Consider the following 19,285-nt stretch of genomic DNA (forward strand, 5'->3'; position numbering starts at 1 on the left):
CCGTGCGACCTGAAGGTCCACACGAAAAGAATCTTACGGCATGCATCGGTCAAGCCAGCCCAATATACAAAGAACAAAGCTTCTATTGAAGCGTTCATGGAATGAGGGTTTTTTAATTGCGCATGTAGTGGCACGCAGGTCATGCTTTTTTATTACCGCTGATTAGTTAATTGTTTTGCGCTATGCACATAACAGTGTTACGAGTCGGCAAAATCAATGGGCTTCGATCCGGCACAGGGGACGAGGCTGTCGTGGTTCCAGGTGTCCAGATCTTAACCTAAAAAAATAGCCAAAACCCTTTAATGTGTGTCCTTGCAAAAACCCATGACAAGCTCAGGGGGCGTCATGGCCGAGTGGTTAGCGCCTACGGCTGCCACGTGGAGCCCGGGTTCGAATCTCGGTGGCGCCACGGTCCCGGTACGCTCCCATTACCACTGCGGTCCGCTGGCAATTTCCATAAAGGGTGCGCGGGCGACGTTTATCGTGTTTCGTTTGCTTGTGCACTGTATCTGAGACCCTCGTTTTACGTGCGTCGCCGTATTAATGCCCACGTCCGGGTAATCGACGAGAAATGTCACCGCAGCGTATCACGACGGTTTTGAGCAATGTCGTTCAGGTGTGCGCCGCGCAGGATTTGAACTCGAGTCCGCGATCTCGATGTCTGCCCACGGCGCCAGGTGCGCCACTGACGCCTAATGCGCCGCGTTCGCAGAGTCCCTACTTCAAGAGCATGTTCTCGGAGAACTGGCGGGAGGCGCGGGAGAACGAGATCAGCATAGAGATCGTCGACCCCAACATCACCATGGCCGGTGAGGTCGCTCAGGTCACAAGGTCACTGTGGGGTCAGGAGCCGCCGCTGTCACGTACATAGGGGGTCAGCTGCATCACAGAGGTTACTAACCTGTTATTGCTGACCTGTTACTTACTTACCTGTTACTGTTACTGACCTGTTACTAAATTGCTGACCTGTTACACATATTACTAACCTGTTACAACAAATTACTAACCTGTTAAACAATACTAACTTGTTACTCACCACGAGCTCAACGGGTGCGTTGAATCCGAAGCGTTTTAAGCGTTTTTAAAGCCTGTTTACGACGTGTTTTTCAGCATTTTTAAGCTTTTTAAGTGTTTTTAATAGTGCTTCAAAGGCTGTTTTAGTTTGACCGTACCGTTTGGCAGGCATTGACACCGAGGTCACCCGGTGAAGAACCTCGGAACAGGCAGGAAGCGCGTCCAGGCGCTTCGAAGGTTTCTCCACCTCCATGGTCGCCAGGAAGCGCCCCTGCGTCCCATGCCGACGTAATAAGCGCTGGACTTTGTCTAACTGCCGCGGCAGACGAGAGCGAGCAGGAATCGGTGGAGCAGACGGGATTCCGCTCGCTGCGGCCACTAGTTCCTCCTGTCGCCGCCAGGGCTGGAAACGGCGCTGGGCTCGCTGTACCATGACGAGGTGCAGCTGCAACCGGCCGACGTCGTGAGCGTGGTGGCGGCGGCGGCACTGTTCCAGCTGGACGGCCTGCTGACCCAGTGCGGGGAGGTGATGATGTCCTGCGTCAATGTTCAGGTGAGGCCAAAGTGACAAAGTGCTTTTCTTGAATCGGTGGGTGGTCTTGTGTGTGCATATTTGGGCAAATTGATGTCAAGGCGAGGTCTGGTATTGTCGAACGATGCGTACGATATTGTCGAAAGATGTTGCAGAACGATCCGTGCCATGTCCAGTCTTGAAAAACGCGTCCTGCTCCGCTGTCGCACGTCCCTATCTTGGGGTACTTGATCTGGTTTACGCTATCCTGACATCGTACTTGCCTGGCTTAGCCTGGCTGGAAACCTGCTTAAGAAAAACTTAAGTCAACCTTGCAAGGCTTGGCCTGGTGAAGCTGGTAAAACGTGCGGGGAGGATTTCTGGCTCATCGTTAACTGACTGGACCGACGGCCCTGCCCAACCCGTCCCATGGTACAGTGACCTGCCATGCCTTACTCTTGATCTGACCTAGCCTAACTTAACCTGACCTCACCTGATATTCCCTGCCTTGACCTATCCTGCCTTAACCCCAACTTCCCTATCCTGACGTAACCGTGACCTGGCAAAGCACATGACGCTATCGGCCTCTGTTACCCTGACCTGACCTGGCCCGACCCGACCTGACCTGAGCTGACCTGACCGGACGCCTGTGTGGTGGTTTTCCGGGGCTTCGCCCTCACTCTGACCTGATCTGACCTTAACTTTGCCCTCGTGGCGGCAGACAGCCATCGTATTCCTGGAGGCGGCCACGGCGTACAGCCTGCGCCCCGTCCAACTTCGCTGCCAGCGCTGGCTGGAGACCAACCTCATGACGCACGTCAACGACCAGCCGTCGGTGCTGCGGCAGGTCAGGTGGGTGCCGAGGGACGACCTGATGTCTTGACGTCATGCCACGATGTCATGATATGTGTCAGCGACGTGTCACCTGTCAGTAACTTGTCAGCGACGTGTCAGGTCGGGAAAGCTTGGTGGACATTGGAATGTAGACCCGTCGACGGGCGCGTCAGGCGGCTCACCTTTGCGTTGTGATCGCTAGATGACACCAGTAGCGCGGCCCTGTCGGATACCACTCGCGTGCGTTTGCGTGCGCCTCAGCACCTCCGCTCCGGCAGCCCGGCGGTGCTGAGCTCTCTGGTCGCCTCGCCTGCGCTGGTGGTGCACCAGACGGAGTTCTCGCTGTACGTGGTGCTGAAGGTGTGGCTGTTTCTGCGCCTCTGCGCGGACTGGGAAGGCGGTGGCAGTGCCGCCGTCGTTGCCGCTCACAAGTTCTTCCAGCAGCGGGCCGGTGAGCGGGCTCGCGCGCTTTGGGCGGGTGTTTTGCAGCGGTCGTGGCGGGGTCGGTGTCGCTAGCCGGCTGTGGAGACTCGTCACTCAGCCTGTCGATGTCATGACGACGGGGGTGGGTGACAACGTCATGACGTCATAAAAGCATGAAGACAAAAATATGTCCCGCCAACAAAGAGCCACAAGGGCTTATCGTGGTTGGCCTACCTTAGGTTCCGCACTCATCCTCCAAATTAATCCCCTGGCTTGCATAGATTTAGGTATAAATGAGATCTTTAGACCGATATAACTTGTCCAGTTAGTTTTTGAATGTTAGAGAGGGACTTCCTACAACTTCGTCTGTCAGCACATTCCAATAGCTCACTCTCTTTGGCCGAATTGCATCTGCCTCTCCATAGTCCTACTCCTACCTCTTGCTAAATGGAACCGGTTTCCTCAATGTCTCGGCCTAATTTCCAGTGCTCCATGTAGATCTACCTTGTCTTTCCCTTTGATAATCTTCAATATCTCTATCAGATCCCCTGTAAGTCGGCGATATTTCATTGAATGCAAATCCAAGGCCCCAGCCTATCCTTACGTTCCGAGTCGCAATCCCATTTATCATCCTAGTTGCTTTAAACCGTTGCCGAAACCTGGGACGTCATCATCGAAGCGGAGCAGGGGTCGTGTCGGGGTTAGGGGTTTCAGGGGTCGTGTCGGGGTCAGGGGTTTCAGGGGTCGTGTCGGGGTCAGGGGTTTCAGGGGTCGTGTCGCGGCCGGTGTCGCTAGCGGGCCGTGGAGACTCGTCACTCGGCCTGCCGTTGTCATGACGACGGGCTGGATGCCAACGTCAATGCGTCATCATCTAAGCGGGGCGATGCGGGTCAACGCACAATGTCTTTTTGAGACGTTCAGCCACAAAGTAGGGCTGTCACGTGCCGTTCCCCGCCCCACGGCAGCCGGCCGTACGGGTCGGATTTTCTTGGCGAGCTGCCAGCCGACCAATTGTCGGTTGATGAGAGTTGGGCACTGATGCAGGGGGCTGACGTACCTCTGCAGACACCTCTGGCGTATTGTGAAACTGTCTTTATTGGGACGCTCACGCTGTTGGGCCGCTTGGTATCGGGCCGCTTTTAAAGCGTGTTAGTTGAAAGGTTGGGTTATGTGAAGGCTTGAGCTGGTATAGGAAATGTGTGGGTCTGTGATGTTTCAGCTTGCACAATGCACTGCGTTCACGAAGTGTCAACGATATGCCCATATGGGCGATGCATGACCTATAGCAGTTGATGCACCCTAAAACCCCAAATCATCATCATCATCAACGATTTGCCCATGGCGCACGTCTCATTTGGTATTTGATGTAAGCAAGGAAGTCCTCCCGATCTCTTGGTCTCCCGTTATGTCTATCATTCCTCACATTTTCATATTCATTGCATGCAATGCAATGCCTGCAAGGCGCGCTATACACCACCGTAATGCGTAAGGAACGACACCTACTCACTTATAGCCACATCGCACGCACCGGAACGCGATGTAGCACAACGCAGCCTGACCGGGCCGCGCACGTGCGACAGCGGAGGAGCCCCTGCTGGACTCGGAGGAGGCCGGCGCGCTGGCGGCGCCGTTCCGGGCGCTGCGGCACCAGCACCTGGTGCTGCACCCGCTCGACTTCGAGGTCCTCCACGCCGACAACATCATCCCGCCCGGCTGGCTGGCCGGGTGAGCGGTGCGAACCAGCGCGGCGAGGCTGGAGATGCGGACTGTTGGAGATGTGGACTGTTGGAGATGTGGACTGTTGGAGATGTGGATTGTTGGAGATGTGGACTGCTGGAGATGTGGACTGTTGGAGATGTGGACTGTTGGAGATGCGGACTGCTGGAGATGTGGACTGTTAGAGATGCGGACTGCTGGAGATGTGGACTGTTGGAGATGTAGACTGTTGGAGATGTGGACTGTGTGTGGGCCGCGGGAGATGTGAACTGTTGGAGATGTGGACTGTTGGAGATGTGGACTGTTAAAGATGTGGACTGTTGGAGATGTGGACTGTTTGAGATGTGGATTGTTGGAGATGTGGACTGGAGATGTAGACTGCTGGAGATGTGAACTGTGTGTGGGCTGCGGGAGATGTGGACTGGAGATGTAGACTGCTGGAGATGCAGACTGTGTGTGGGCTGCAGGAGATGTGGACTATCAGCACATTTCTGGCTGAGGTTTTGCAGGCTCTGGCTGTGGCCAGCCCATTCTGTGGGTTATGTTGTTTGTATATTTATTATAAATATATTATTTTCGCGTGGCTTAGTCCGGGTAGCTTGGTTTGGGTGCATACTGTTAGTGGTTATTTTTCTTCTCATTGCTTTATCAATACTGCCTCTGACTGCCGTACAGGCCGTCTTTACTCTGTTTTATAACATCCTTGTTTTTCTTTACGTCTCCGAGCCCTATTGTCATTTAGTCTGGAATTTCGTGGCGCCAAGCCTTTGGGGAGCGCAGGTGCATGAACGAGTGGAGATATGCTTGCCAGATTTGATTGCCACTGGCGCGGCAGATTTGATTGCCACTGGCGCAGCCCCGGTGTGAAGTACCTCGGACAACGTTGGGTGGGACTCGCGTGGAGGCGGCGGGCGGGCTGGGCGTCGATGGCAAGCCTTCAAGTGACTCGCGGCAGATGGTGTTCAAATATTGCGACGCCGCCATGTTGTCACGTGTCGGAAACGTCTTCTGTTTTCGTCCATGTCCAGCCTGATGTGGTGAGAGGATGGCACCATTGTCAGTATCTGCCAATTTGCAATTGGGTATTTTGCCCTCCTTGAAGTGTATGCCGGCCTTTGATTGGCTCTTGCGACAGTCGCCAGATTTGTGGGCAGCTGATTGGGTCTTTCCACTGTCCGCAGCCTCTATCGCCACCAGTGGCTGACGCTGCTGCGACTCGACCAGGGATTGGTCGAGCCTGGCTGGAGCCGTGACGTCACCGAGGCACAGTTTGACGCATGCGCATTGCGCTGCGGCCGCACGCTGAAGGACCGACAGAAGGTCACCTGGCGGTGGACGGGCTTCAACTTCGGCGTTGACCTGGTGAGAGGTGGGGTGGGATGATCTGTCGAGGGATGGTGATGTGATGACTTGGTGATGGGTTCAAATCTAATGACCTGGCGATGTCTGAAGATCTGATGACCTGGTGATGTATGCACATCTGCTGACCTGGGGATAGTTGGAAGATCTGCCGACCTTGGGATAGATGCAGATCTGATGACCTGGTAATGGATGTACATCTAATGACCTGCCGAGGGTAAGAGACATAATGACCCGGGGATGGATGGGCATTTGGTGACCTGCTGAGGGTTGGAGATCTGATGACCAGACGATGGGTGGGCATCTGGTGACCTGGTGATGACCTGACCGGCACTGACGCCTCGCTGACGCCCGTGTTTCCGGTGCTGGTTCACAATCGTCGTCAGATCTCGCTGCGGAGGCACCCACGTCCGCCAGGAGCTGCCCTGCTCATCGCCAGGCTAACCGCGAGACGTCATCTACCGGTCCGTGGGGAGGCGATCTGTCGGCAGTGGGGAGGCGATCTAATGGCATGTGGGGAGGCCTATACCGGTAAGCGGAGAGGTGGGCTAATGGTCAGTGGGGAGGTGATCTACCGGTCAGTGGGGAGGTGATCTAATTGGTCAGTGGGAGGCGATATACGGTCAGTGGGGGGGGGGGGGGGGCGACGATCTATCGGTCAGTGGGAGGAGGCGATCTACCGTTCAGCGGGGAGGTGATCTACCAGTCAGTGGGGAGGTGATCTAATGGTCAGTGGGGAGGTGATCAACCGGTCATGTGGGGAGGCGATCTACCGGTCAGTGGAGAGATGGTCTACTGATCATTGGGGAGATTATTACTGGTCAGTGGGGAGATGACTCTACCGGTCAGTGGAGAGATTGATCTACCGGTCAGTGGGGAGGTGATCTACCGGTCAGCGGGAAGATGATCTAGTCAGTAAGAGGAGGTCCCGCTCTGCCATTCACCGAACCTTGGTTGCAGCAAGGCGGGATGCTCTGTGAAATGAGGCCTGGGTCGCCTGCGTGACGACGGTTGTATTATGCCACGCGTAGCCATGACTCGTGATCGACTACAAGGTGCTTAGAAGTCATTGAGATGCTTCAAACAGTCACAACGGACCGGTATGTCTTATTCGGCGCGCCCGCCTTGACCGGCAGGGTGACGGCCGTCTGCCTGGACGAGCAGCGCTCCCCCCGTCACACGCAGAGCAGCGGCTTGACGGCCGTCCAGCTGGCGCGCGGCCAGGAGGTGCGCGTGCTCACGCTGGACGAGGCGGCCACGTACCCGCTGTTGCTGCTGGCGGTCAGCGTCATGACGGCGCCGGGGCCCTGGCGGCCGCCCGCCGAACCGTAGCGGCTGGCGGCCGCGGCGGCCCCGGGCGAGGGGCGAGGAGGGGAGGCGCCCCGACTGGAGGTGAACCTCGAGCTAACGGTGGGAGCTTGGAGTGGTCCGAAGGCTGGGTTGAGTGACTTGAAATGGCTGCAAGACCGGCGTCTGGGACTCGAGGTGTGTGAGTCGGGGGCAGGTCGCCCGCGCGGTGCCGGCTCTTGGCGGATAAGTGGATGGCGGGACATCTAGTGGCGGAGTGTTGAACCTGTAGGGACGTGCTTGTACATTGGCGGCGCTAGTGGACGACCAGCTGTGGTGTTCTCGTTGATCGCGAACGGCTGTCAATCGCCCTAGCGTATGATCTCAGGCACGGAGACCTCGGACTGTTCGGGTGTGGAGGCTCAAAAGAGACCGGCGTTTTGGGTTCTCATCTCCCAGTCACCTGTGACGATCTCAGCATCTCACCTGAGAACCTGAGAGACAACCATTGCCTTGAAACGACTCGGGAAGCAGTTACTCGCAAATGACTCGAAAGCCGAGCGCATGATCTCGACGTTGCGTGAAGCGCTTCGAAATGACTCGAAACACGAGCGTAGTCTCGCGGTGTGCCTAAATTTGGGTTCAGCGTCCGGCAGCAGGCTTAGTCGACGCCAGTGCGCGGACCGTCACGATCACGTGACATGTTCCGTTCGCCAATGGCAGAAATGGTCACACGCGGTATTGCTAAATTTGCTGTGTGCCTCCGCCAACCGGCCGTCGAGCGGGGATTTTGGGCCGTGGCGCCCTCCCGACCAAGCGGGAGGTTTGTGAACTTGTTGGTGGCGACTTCCGCTCTTTTTCGGTATGTGGGAGAGAATGTGACGATCGTAGCAAGTACAAATCTGTAAGGTCGACACGCGGTGCACTCTGTTTACAACTGTACATTTTTATTGCCGCTGTGTAATCGCTCCGCAACGATATTCGATTATTTTCTCGTGTGTCCTACATGGAGATATAGCTCACGTGGGACAGCACATGTGTAGCCCCGTGGCTTTGCTTTTCATGCACCCGAGCTTCCATTCAAATGGGGTTTCGCGAAGGTGTGTGCCCACAATTGCCTCCCGCATCTGCCATGAGTATGACGTCTTTCGAAGGACGTGTGAAGAAAAGCTTAAGTGCTAAGAAAATGTAGCGAATGTGTAAGCGCTATGGCGGCGATACTTTCGCCTTCTCCAAGTACAAATAAAGTGGTGTAGCTCTCTGCGCGACTCTGCGGGAAGCAAAGGCGAAGCCACACTAGATATGCAACTGCACGTGCGACCTCGCCCGAACATGAAGCCGTGTGCATAAACCGATGCATCGGGTCAACATTTTGAACCTGGCACTCCAAAATCCATCCAGAAGTGTGTCCAGGAGAAAAAATATTGATTCATGCTACTAAAGTGCTGGCTCCCCGGCGGTCCCGCGCGCTATTCTTTGACGCCAATCCGTTGCCCTTTGACCCCGAACCCAGGAACACGCCCACTTCTCAAGCCTGAGGCGCTTAGTTGCCGGGCTGACTGCCACCCGGTTCGATGCTGGTTGGCCGATCTCGAGCAAGAAGAGGAGCCACAGGCTGCGAGCCTCGAGCCGCGGTTGCAATAGCATGGAAAATATTAAAGTCCCCAAACTTTCAGCATCTACTGAGCCTTCATACCACCACAGCCACAGCTGTTTACTTCGGCAAGACGAAGGTTGTGGGCATCACGGCTCGTGGCCCGCATCACGGCTCGCGGCTAGTATCATGACTCGTGGCCCGCATCACGGATTGTGGCCAGTGTCACGGATCGTGGCCAGTATCACGGATCGTGGCCCGCATCACGGATTATGGCCAGTATCATGGATCGTGGCCCACATCACGGATCGTGGCCCGCATCACGGATCGTGGCCAGTATCATGGATCGTGGCCCGCATCACGGATCGTGGTCCGCATCACGGATCGTGGCCAGTATCACCACTCGTGGCCCACATCACGGATCGTGGTCCGCATCACGGATCGTGGCCAGTATCACGGATCGTGGCCCGCATCACGGATCGTGGCCAGTATCATGGATCGTGGTCCGCATCACGGATCGTGGTCCGCATCACGGATCGTCTCCCGCATCACGGATCGTGGTCAGTATCATGGATCGTGGCCCGCATGATGGCTCGCGGCTAGTATCACGACTCGTGGCCAGTATCACGGTAACGTTCACGGGGCCCATGCCTGTTCCATCAGTGCCCCAATATCTGTACACTCATTAGTTAAACTTCAATAAATGATCTTCGGCCACTTGGGGTCACAGCGGCAATTCCATCACTAGCAACTGCACATGCTGTTCTAAGCAAACATTCCTGAACTCATACGCAAAGGTTGTCCAGGGACTTTGATGATTACAGTTAACGTGTGTCATGCCTGGTTAAAATCCCAGACGAAAGTTTTCAAACACAATTTTCGAAAAATTACATTGCAATGAAACGTGCTTTGTCTCGGCTAAGCAAATTAGTTTAGGTTTGTTCTTATCCTAGATGGTTGGATTCGCAAAATACCCTGGTTCGTCAGCAGCATTAGGCTTGTTTTCATCCTAGATAAGGGAATCTGTCAAATGTCTCGGACCCCCAGCCTTCTTTCAACGCATGCTTGGAGCTCTTAACTGTAAGGAGCTGGAGCGATGGCGGTGGGGATTGGTCATGATATTCGAACCAGGGGGTCAAATGGCATGTCTTGAACAAACGTCAACTCGTCATGCGCAATGACACTGCTTCAAGGGGTATCAAATTCCTCCAAGCTACGCAGCTGGTTAAGGGCTAGATAAAATTGTTGGAAATTAGTCCGAACCAGCACAACTAACTGAGATGCTGAGGTGAGCATTCTTCGCTCAGATGCAGGCATGAAAGCTATCTTCTTCTTACCGTGTCATTTCAGGCAGAACGTCCGCTTCAGCATGTGCTTCAGCATGTGCTCGAGCATGTGCTTCAGCATCAACGTTGGATACGCCTCACGCGTCGCCATTCGAGGAACGTGAGAGGATGGAATGCAGAGCTGAATGAATAGAGAATGGGATGCTGAGCTGAGCTGAATGAGGAGGAAGTGGGATGCTGAACTGAATGCCGAATGCATAGGAAATAAAATGCTGAGCTGAATGAATGAATAGAGAATAGAATGCTGAGCTGAATGCGGAATAAATAGAGAATGGAATGCTGAGCTGAGCTGAGTGAATGGATATAGGATGGGATGCTGGGCTAAATGCTGAAAGAATATCAGTTTTTCAATAACTTAGGCCAACCTCGATGGGCACTCGTGGCTCTTTGTTAGCCGGATATGTTCATGGCTTTATGTCTTTTTGTTTAACTTCACCAGGAGTGATTCTCTGCGGCGTGGTACTGCGATAGCGTCAGGTACTATTGGATGGGGAGGGGGGGGGGGGGACGAACCACACAATGTTATATGTATTGCTTGCATCCATAAACACCGAGACGGTGTCGGTGTTCATGGTTTGATGGCGGCAGGTCCCTCGCACCCGACCTCAAGTCACGGACACGCCGGCTGACGCAGAACGCAGCGACCTGACCCATGACCTTTCTTTGAACGAAAAATGCAGAGTTAGGAACTCTGCAGCTTAGCCGGGCAAAGTGGGCGGGCGCCTAAGCTCAGCAAACGTTCAATCTTAAAACAAAGAGGTCGACGCATTTTGATGGATAATACATATTCGGAATCCCTCAGCGTCCAGCGTATATTCACAGCGTATACAGCGTATACTCACAACTGGCGAGCGCCAGGTACGTCATGGAGTCTGGAACAAAGACGCAGGAGCAAACAACACAGACAATGTCGCATTCCAACTGCCTGCCACTGCGATGTCATCAGTGCATCGCATCGCTGTCATGACGGTACCCGCATCGCTGCATGACGGCATCGCATCGCTGTCATCACTACATCGCTGTCATAGCTGCATCGCATCGCTGTCATTACGGCATCGCATCGCTGTCATCACCGCATCGCATCGCTGTCGTGACGACATCGCATCGCTGTCATTACGGCATCGCATCGCTGTCATTACGGCATCGCATCGCTGTCGTGACGGCATCGCATCGTTGGCTTGTCTCCGGGCCTTTTCGGCGGGACGCTGACCTCGTCCCTGCCTGCAGAAGCTCAGCAGCAACAGCTAGCACCGACCTCGCATCGTCTGAATCAGTCTCACCGCTGGCTGCGATCCGTTCCAGGCTTGGCCAGTAGCGGGATCTGCCGGCGGCATCGGTTCATCTGTCGGCGGCATCGGTTCATCTGCCGGCTGAGCAGATGAAGGAACGCGCCGCCGGTGGCGGCTCCTTTTTAGTCTTGTCAGTGTGAGCTGGGTAAGGTGGGTAAGGGGGAAGGTATTTGGGAAGTGGGTAAAGGTGTTGGATCTACCAAGACCGACTCCAGCTGTAGGTTTCTAAGACGACAGTAATTTGCTGATCTCAAAAGGCCGTTTTTTGACCCGGTAGTTTATTGTAGTTTTTTGTACTTTTTGTTGTTTTTTTGTGTTTTTGTTGTTGGGTCTTTGATTTACCTCACCATAACGCCATGCTAAAGGGTAGAAATGCTGCACAGTTGCGCTAGCACACCGAACCGCCCGAAGCCATGCCTCCGTATTTTCTCATTTAGTCGCGTCAAGCTATGTGGCGTAGTTTTTCCCTCGGAGATTACATTCACGTAACAGAGGTTTTGCTGTTGCACTTGAAAGCTTTCTTCAAAAACGTATAAACGTGTTGCATTGAGGCGTGCACCAATCTTGCATGTTTCGGAAGAAACGTATTGTAACTTCCACATGGCCATGCTCCTGGAGTATCTGGATCAGGTAATGTTGGGATCACCTTGTCAGCCCTGTTCGGCGATGAGGAATACGTGGGCACATCATCCACTGTTGCATGGTGGCTGGTCAATTAATCAGGTATCATCGTGTCAGTGACAATATGGCATCTCTTGTGCGCTACCATGACATGACATGCCGACACCACGCTGGATCTCAACACATCCGACACAACTGACATCTCAACAAGTTCATCTCACTCCACCCATCTCAACAGCTCAGTTCATTCACATCTACCGTCATACCTGTTCTGGAACACAGCTACGCCGGGCGGCTTCCGCTGAACACCACCGAGACACTGCGCTGACGTGCAAGTACCCGACCTCCGGGCGCTCCAGTGTATGTTCGTAGCCCACAACGAGGGCTGCGCTCAACCCGGATGTTTCTGGCAGAGCTAGCGTGACAGCATTGACGACGGAGGACCCGTCCCCGCCCCGCCACACCCACGGCCCCGCTGGGGGGGGGGGGGGGGACGGCGTTCCACCCCGGCGGGGGAGGTGAACAGTGCGGAGTTCGTGCATAGAATGCACCTGTGCCATGCGGATGCTGGCGCGCGATAATGCATAGCATTGCTGGGGGGGGGGGAGGAAATACCGCTACCGTGCTGGGGTATAGCGTTTAGTGGTTCAGCAGATAAAAATGACCAAACGTGATTACGTGGCTCTTAATTATTGCAGTCATCATTTTGACAGCCATGTTTGACGTCATTGGATGATTTTTTCACAACTACAAAAATAGCAGTGCCGTTGTGCATTGACATGGACCTTTCTTACCAAAACAACACAGACCGCTTACTTGAGTGAGGACACATGCTCAGGCGCATGTGCTAGCTAACTTTTTTTAAGGAGGAAGCTAAGCGCGTTAAGAACGCATATACCAGACGTGCCTACAACCGAGCCATGCCAACGTGGGACGCCCAGACAACAGGCAGCAGACACGAGTGCAGAATGACCAGAGGAGTTGACATGATCCAGTTCTTGGAATGGACGACTTTCAGTGGAGCAATTTCAATATCGGCTTACTTCTCAAAAAGGCGGCGCGGCACACCCGCCACACCGCCTTCCTCACCTCCGGCCGCGGATTTTAATGCGACCCAACGCCCCCGTCAAACTCCGTCGCCTTTGCCCTGGTCGCCGGCGCCAGAGGCCTCTTCGACTGATTGCCCTCCCTCCCCCCCCCCCCCCGCCCCCGGCTGGCCCAACGGAGGCCGGTCAGCGCCGCTACCTGCGCGGCGTCCCGGGGGGCGCGCGTACTTGGTCCCTGGCTCGGCCATCTATTCGCCTTTTTATTCGGTCGCGGCAGGTAGAAGCGCCCTCCCCCCGCCGCGGATCGCATCGGGGAGGGGAGGGGGAGTGTGGAGGCAGGCGGTCGGTGGGGGGGGGGGCAATCAGCTGGCGGGGGAACCCGTCGGCTCCGCGCGCGCCGAGGCCAGGCGTCGTAATGCCGATGGGGGGGGGGGGGGGGAGGGGAGGGGCCAGTCCTGTCACTACTGCCGTGCACAGGGTCCAGACGTCATGCCACAGCGCATGTTACCGTGGACTGGTCGCTTAGAACCACGGGGCGTTTGAGAACAGGTGTTGGAACAGATGGCGTAATTACGCGGCTTAGCATCCTCGTCACTGGAGCACGGGAGGAATTGGAACACGCTGTGAACAGCTGGTCCGAGTCGGATTATGGTACTGGTACTCGATTATGGTACTGGTGTTGGTACCTGGTACTCGATTCACTGCGTCATTTCTAGAAACAGGTGTTTTTATCAAGAGCTGAGGCGCCGCCATTACACCAAGAGGGCAGCCTGTGGTTAAACGACCTCTGGTGCCGTCTGAGTAGTTCCATCGCCCCTGCCAAGCCAACATGCCCCTTAGTCCCATCCAAAGGAAATAGATGAAGAATTCCAGAGAACAATAGGAACAGGCCGGAGCTCTCCGTTACTATCAATTAGAAACAAAGGAGCACGTAAGCCTCATGGCGCAGGTGGTGGTAAAGCGATGTAAAATCGTTCTCAGTTGAGATCAGTTTTCATAGGAACAGAAGATCGGCACATTGCTGAGTATACCAATGTCGGTTTGGATTTTAGCATGCCGACATATTTCATCGCCACAAATAACCTCTGCAGTTGACGCGCCATCAAAATCCAATTACTACTTCTGACATCTTTCATGTCAGCTGAGATGCATGGCTGCTAGTTAACCACAAAAAGCGCCCTTAAACCCAAACTTCTGCCGCTACCGTCATTGCCATCATCACCATTATCAACACCATCATCTCGTCTCCGAGACGGTTTGTTGCCCACTGAAAAAAACAAAACTGCCTTATTCGTCCGGAGGGTCCTCCAGAGTCCTGATTCCCTGCATCCAGAGTTCTGAGTCCCTGCATCCTGCCTTCTGATTCCCTGCCTCCAGGGTCATAAGTCCCTACATCAAGAGTTCTAATTCCCTGCCTCCAGAGTCCTGAGTCCTACCTCCAGAGTCCTGAGTCCCTGCCTCCAAAGTCCTGAGTCGCTATCCTGCGCGGCGCTCTGGCAGCGGGACCGCGGTTTGGTGTTACCACGATGCACCGGCTCTGCATCGAAGTCTCCGCAGCGGCCCACGACTGTAGTGGTGACGTCATCGTTCGATCGGGCATGTGATCAGCTGATGGTGAGCTCGGCGCATAGTCGTGGGCGAAGGAACACCGAGTGTGTTCGCAGCGCACGCAGAATATTCTGTTCCCCCTGACTCCAAAAGGACGTTTAATATTCAAGTATGTATGATTTTGATTTACATATAGATATATATATATATATATATATATATATATATATATATATATATGTATATAATCAAGTATAATAATTTTAGTGTTTTGGTAATTACGTAAATGTCTACAGCGTGACACGCCTCTTGGCTGCATTTTTGCAACTTCCGTGACAATAAGTGTGCACGCGAGACGCAAGCACTTTCGTTCGCTCGTAGGCATGTGCGCCGCCCTATAACGTATCCCACACCTCATTCCACCGCTGATTAGTCGCGGGCGTGAGGACTGGCTTGTTTATAAACATATCTGCTGCGCTACTTCTGTCTCACTTCGATCAAGTAACGGGTAAAGGTTTGTGTGTGTCCGGCAAATGTTTTATTTGCCGGACGTATGACGTCACCAAAAATATTTGTCGTCCGGGGTCGCTGCGAACTCCGAAAGGCGCAGAATCTTCGGAGTATGACGTCATGCATGACGTCGACCCGCATACATTCTTTACCATCCGTGTCACCGCGCATACAGTGACCTTGAGGACGGCACTCGCGGCATCTCAGTTGGTGCTTAGCGTACGTCCATATTATCGCACCCTCAAGACCACGGGGATTTCATCCACCACCGCGCCACTTGGCTCTTCCCTCTGCCTATCTTCACCCCTCTCTCCTCTCCCTCTTCCCCATCTCACCCGCATTAATTTTCGCATCCATTTATGGTTCGCACAGTGGAGGAATTCAGTAGAGGGGGAACGGCTTGCCGCTGATGAGGCAGGATCCTATCCCCAGGGGGGGGGGCGGGTGGAGGGGGGAGCTCCCGGAAGACAGGGGAGCTTGTCTCAGGAGATCGGATGGCCACCGGCCCTGCCGGTTCAAGAGCCGGCGGGGCGCTCCTCTCTCGTGTGCAGGCTACGGGACCGAGATGGGGTTTGGATCAGGATGGGGTTCATAAAACCGGATTGTCGCCGTTTGCAAACGGTTATGATGTAGTGACGGGATTTACGGCTTTCATTTGATTTAGTGCGGATTGATTGCGATTGCAATTCGACACATTCGTAGCTGGCGCTTTTATAACACCGTTGAAACTGTCCATCAGTGACCATTTATTTTTCGGGGCCTCGCTATCTTAGCGGTGCGTATTCATCGATGCCACGCGAATTTTGTCATACGCTGCGTCTTTGTCATTGCGTGGTTCAGCAGGAAAACGGCACTGATGTGGCTTTGGGTATTCGCTGACACTTTCACCTGTGCTTCCACTGCAAAGCTCAGGGAGGTGCACCGTTTGCAGCGCATGGTATCTAGATACATATCAAATATGAAATTGCAGCAATGCATGCTATGTGGTTTAGTGCGCTGCCCGTCCTGATCTGCATTAAAGAGCGCTACAGACTCGCTATTTAGTATGAAAAAATGTTGAAGACCCGGACTAGCGTTGAACGAAGCCGCGCCTGCTTAAAATCCTTTGACCTGGGATGTTTTAACCCTCGCCCTGATAGGGGGACGATGCACCCCCGCCCCCCGTCAGCGACTGAAGTTTTCTGAGAGTTCCTCTCCAACATGTCGTGAAATCACGCCCAAATTTCCAGCTGTCTATGGGGCATCCATTGCAGTGCTTTGACACCAAAAACGTGTCCCTTCCTTGTCTCGCTCCGGACAGCAGCGATTTTTAAGGAACAAATTTTCTGGGAGTTCCTCTCCGATGTCGCGAAATCACGCCCAAATTTTCACCCGTCTGTGGGGCATCCATTGCACGTGCTTTGACACCAAGAACGTGTCCCTACCTTGTCTCGTTCCGGAGCAGCAGCGGTCTTTAAAGGGACATGGCAAGGCAATCTACGCCGGCGCGGGCTTTGGGCGGCGACCGATGGTGCCGCAGAACGCGCGCGGTGGGTTGGCATCTTTATAATTACGTCATACGTTCTAAAGATATGCTCAAAACACGAGCAATCACACGCCTTTGTACTCTGAATTGATCAAAGAATACGCGGATGCGGTTGGGCTTTGCGTCGCCGCAAGGCCTGGTGTCGTACATATCAACATGTAAAGCATAAAGAAATCCACGTTTGGAAAATTTTACCTTTTTGTTTGGCATTATTAATGGTTCAATTATAAGCCTAGCAACAAAAAAACTTACTTATAATAGTGAGATCTTTTTGAGGTCAATGTACTGATGTTTTTCCGCTTGGCTCTGTCTCTCTTGGTTTGGAAACGGCAGGCGGAGGTCGTATCGACCCTCTCGTTTCAGGCCGCGTTACGAAAACCGACGAGTCTGGGTAAAAGTGAAGACGCATGCATTTTTACATCTACCTTGAAGTGCGCCTTTAACTAATGAGCTTTTGCCGTCTTTTACTGATAAAGATATCAATCGCCCTATAATTCACACGAGTTAAATTCAGAAGTCCGGTGATTGCCAAAACTTTGATTTTTTAGATTTTTAAGCTTTTGCCTTTTTTAATTTTTTATCTTTTTAAGCCAGATTTTTAAGCTTTTGCCTGTGACCATTGATTCCAAGGTTTCCTGAAAGGAACGGCAAACAAAAGCCTCACTTCTTCGTTGTTCAGGCGGTGTTGCACCAACCAGCGTGACCCATAAAAATAACAATTTGGGCTGAGTTTTCATGCTGAGTTATCAGTCTTAAACATGTATTGGTTAAACATGAAAAACACATCGCAGACAGTGGTTGCGTATTGGCACCGACTGTTGACAATATCGACAATGTCTTCTTCATAACGTCGTTTAACTAGCACCTCCTGGCATATTGAAAGTCGACAGCTCAGCATAATTGCGCGGAACCCGAAATGCCGAAAACCAATATGTAAAGGTCTTTTTGCCTGTATTTAAATTGCAAGCCGCCGGACTCATCCCAGACGATGCCCCATTGGCGCTCTGGATGCAAAGAATCATTCTGATTACTAGCATGCCAAGAACATTCTGCCTTATCGTTGAGTGAGCAATAGCCAGGGTTGTAGCTTCACAAATAAGCCGTGGATGGGAAAGGGGATAAATGGGAAAAAAGACCAAACCTTCCCTCAGAATAGCTACGGGGGAAAGCTGGTTTTGTTCGGGATTTGATCCACTGTCTTCTCAAAATTGAGGGGCAGCTAGACCCCCCCCCCCCCCCCAGCTGAACAATAAACTTCCTCTCGTATGGTGACAAACCATCTGTTTTTATCGGTTGCCAGTCGCACCTGCCCAGTTCTTGCGAATCTGTGTGCGATTTAAGATCCTCTCACTTTCCCTTTCAATGTGCGCGTTCCTGCACGCCAATAACCACAATCCAGCGCGACGCAACGACCGCGTAGACGAAACCCCTGCTCCCCAGCCTCACTCCCCGTCCCTCATCTCGAGGCGCCATTACGTCCCGGGGCCGCTGGGAGCATAGGGTAGCCGCGGCGCTACAGGGTGGCCGCGCACCGTTCGAAGGCGGCTGAGCGGGGGTCAACGTCCGCCCGTGGCCGCCCGCGGCGGCGCTGCGTCCCGAGCCCCGCCCTCGCGGCCTGCCTCGGCATCCAAAAGCAGTCATCGACGCTTCAGGAAGCGCCCCGGGCACAATCGCGGCGCCGCGCATGCGCGTTAGGTGCCGCTGCGCTGGTTCGACCAGGCGTTTTCGAGGCGGGCTTTAAATCGCGGCACCTGTGCGGTGGTCCATGGGGCCGCTGTGACGGCCAATCTGGTACGAAGATGGACGGCATAGCAGTGCATTTTGGAAAAGCGGCGACGTTCTCAATAGCCCCAAAGGTGCTTGGGACGGTTGCTCTTTTCAAGTGATATTTTTCCATCACCACGGAGATGTTTACTTTCACAAGTTCGCATATGTGTAAAAACAGCAAACTCCATTCTCATGCCCCTGAGAGCAGGAAACGACAGCAAGTTAAAAAGGCAAGATGGCGTCCATCTCTGAAATTGCATTACTGAAGCGCTCTGGTATCTCTGGGGTCATTCTTGGGCTGATACGTCCTTATGCATTTTCGGCCTTCGGTCACATCTCTCCTTGCGGTACTATGATATGATATGGCTGAATATAGAATAGACTGATCAGCAGCATTGCAGCCCTCCAAGCGCTATTAGCTTCCTCAGTCCACCATTTGAAATTTGGACGCACATAATACAGTGGTGATAACCTTATTCCTCGGAGAAAAGCCAGGAGGTTGGAGGTGTAGATGCGTTGATATTTCGGCAACATGCTGTTATGAAAACGAAGAGCAGAAGTGAAATCGTTCAAAATTCAGAATGCGTGAATTCAAAAGTGATGTGTTCCCTGCAAATCAACTGAACAACTTATAAAATTTGAAGGGGTTGTAGAGTGTGAAGTGTTTAAGCTTGCTCGGCTAGAACAATTGTAAATGCAATTTTTTTGTCGGGCAATGCCGAACACGTTGATTGTGCTTGAAAACACCCTAGCTAAACACGCAAAAATTATACGGGCGTAATTTGACGCATCGATGTATGCATAGGAATGTCAAAGTCGAATTCCAAACGTACCGCAACTATTGCAGTGAACAAATTGATGAAAAAAGTGACGCTATGCCCTCAGAGGAAAGTAG

The 19,285-nt window shown here is 53.3% G+C and overlaps 1 protein-coding gene across 1 annotated transcript; it reads left to right on the plus strand.

The window, feature by feature from the left end:
* Nucleotides 1-712: 712 nt before the first annotated feature.
* LOC119092397 (protein germ cell-less) lies at nucleotides 713-11,332 on the plus strand (the record flags this gene model as incomplete). Its single annotated transcript, XM_037215363.1, is given in 8 exon segments — nucleotides 713-809; nucleotides 1,416-1,567; nucleotides 2,247-2,377; nucleotides 2,638-2,810; nucleotides 4,363-4,507; nucleotides 5,680-5,829; nucleotides 6,994-7,138; nucleotides 11,312-11,332. Coding segments are annotated over 8 exon segments (1,014 nt in total), but the record flags the coding sequence as incomplete, so codon positions are not given.
* Nucleotides 11,333-19,285: the final 7,953 nt, after the last annotated feature.

The sequence above is a fragment of the Pollicipes pollicipes genome, unplaced genomic scaffold (assembly GCF_011947565.3).
Source record: "Pollicipes pollicipes isolate AB1234 unplaced genomic scaffold, Ppol_2.1 Scaffold_1600;HRSCAF=1878_pilon_pilon_pilon, whole genome shotgun sequence".
Classification (NCBI taxonomy): domain Eukaryota; kingdom Metazoa; phylum Arthropoda; class Thecostraca; order Pollicipedomorpha; family Pollicipedidae; genus Pollicipes; species Pollicipes pollicipes.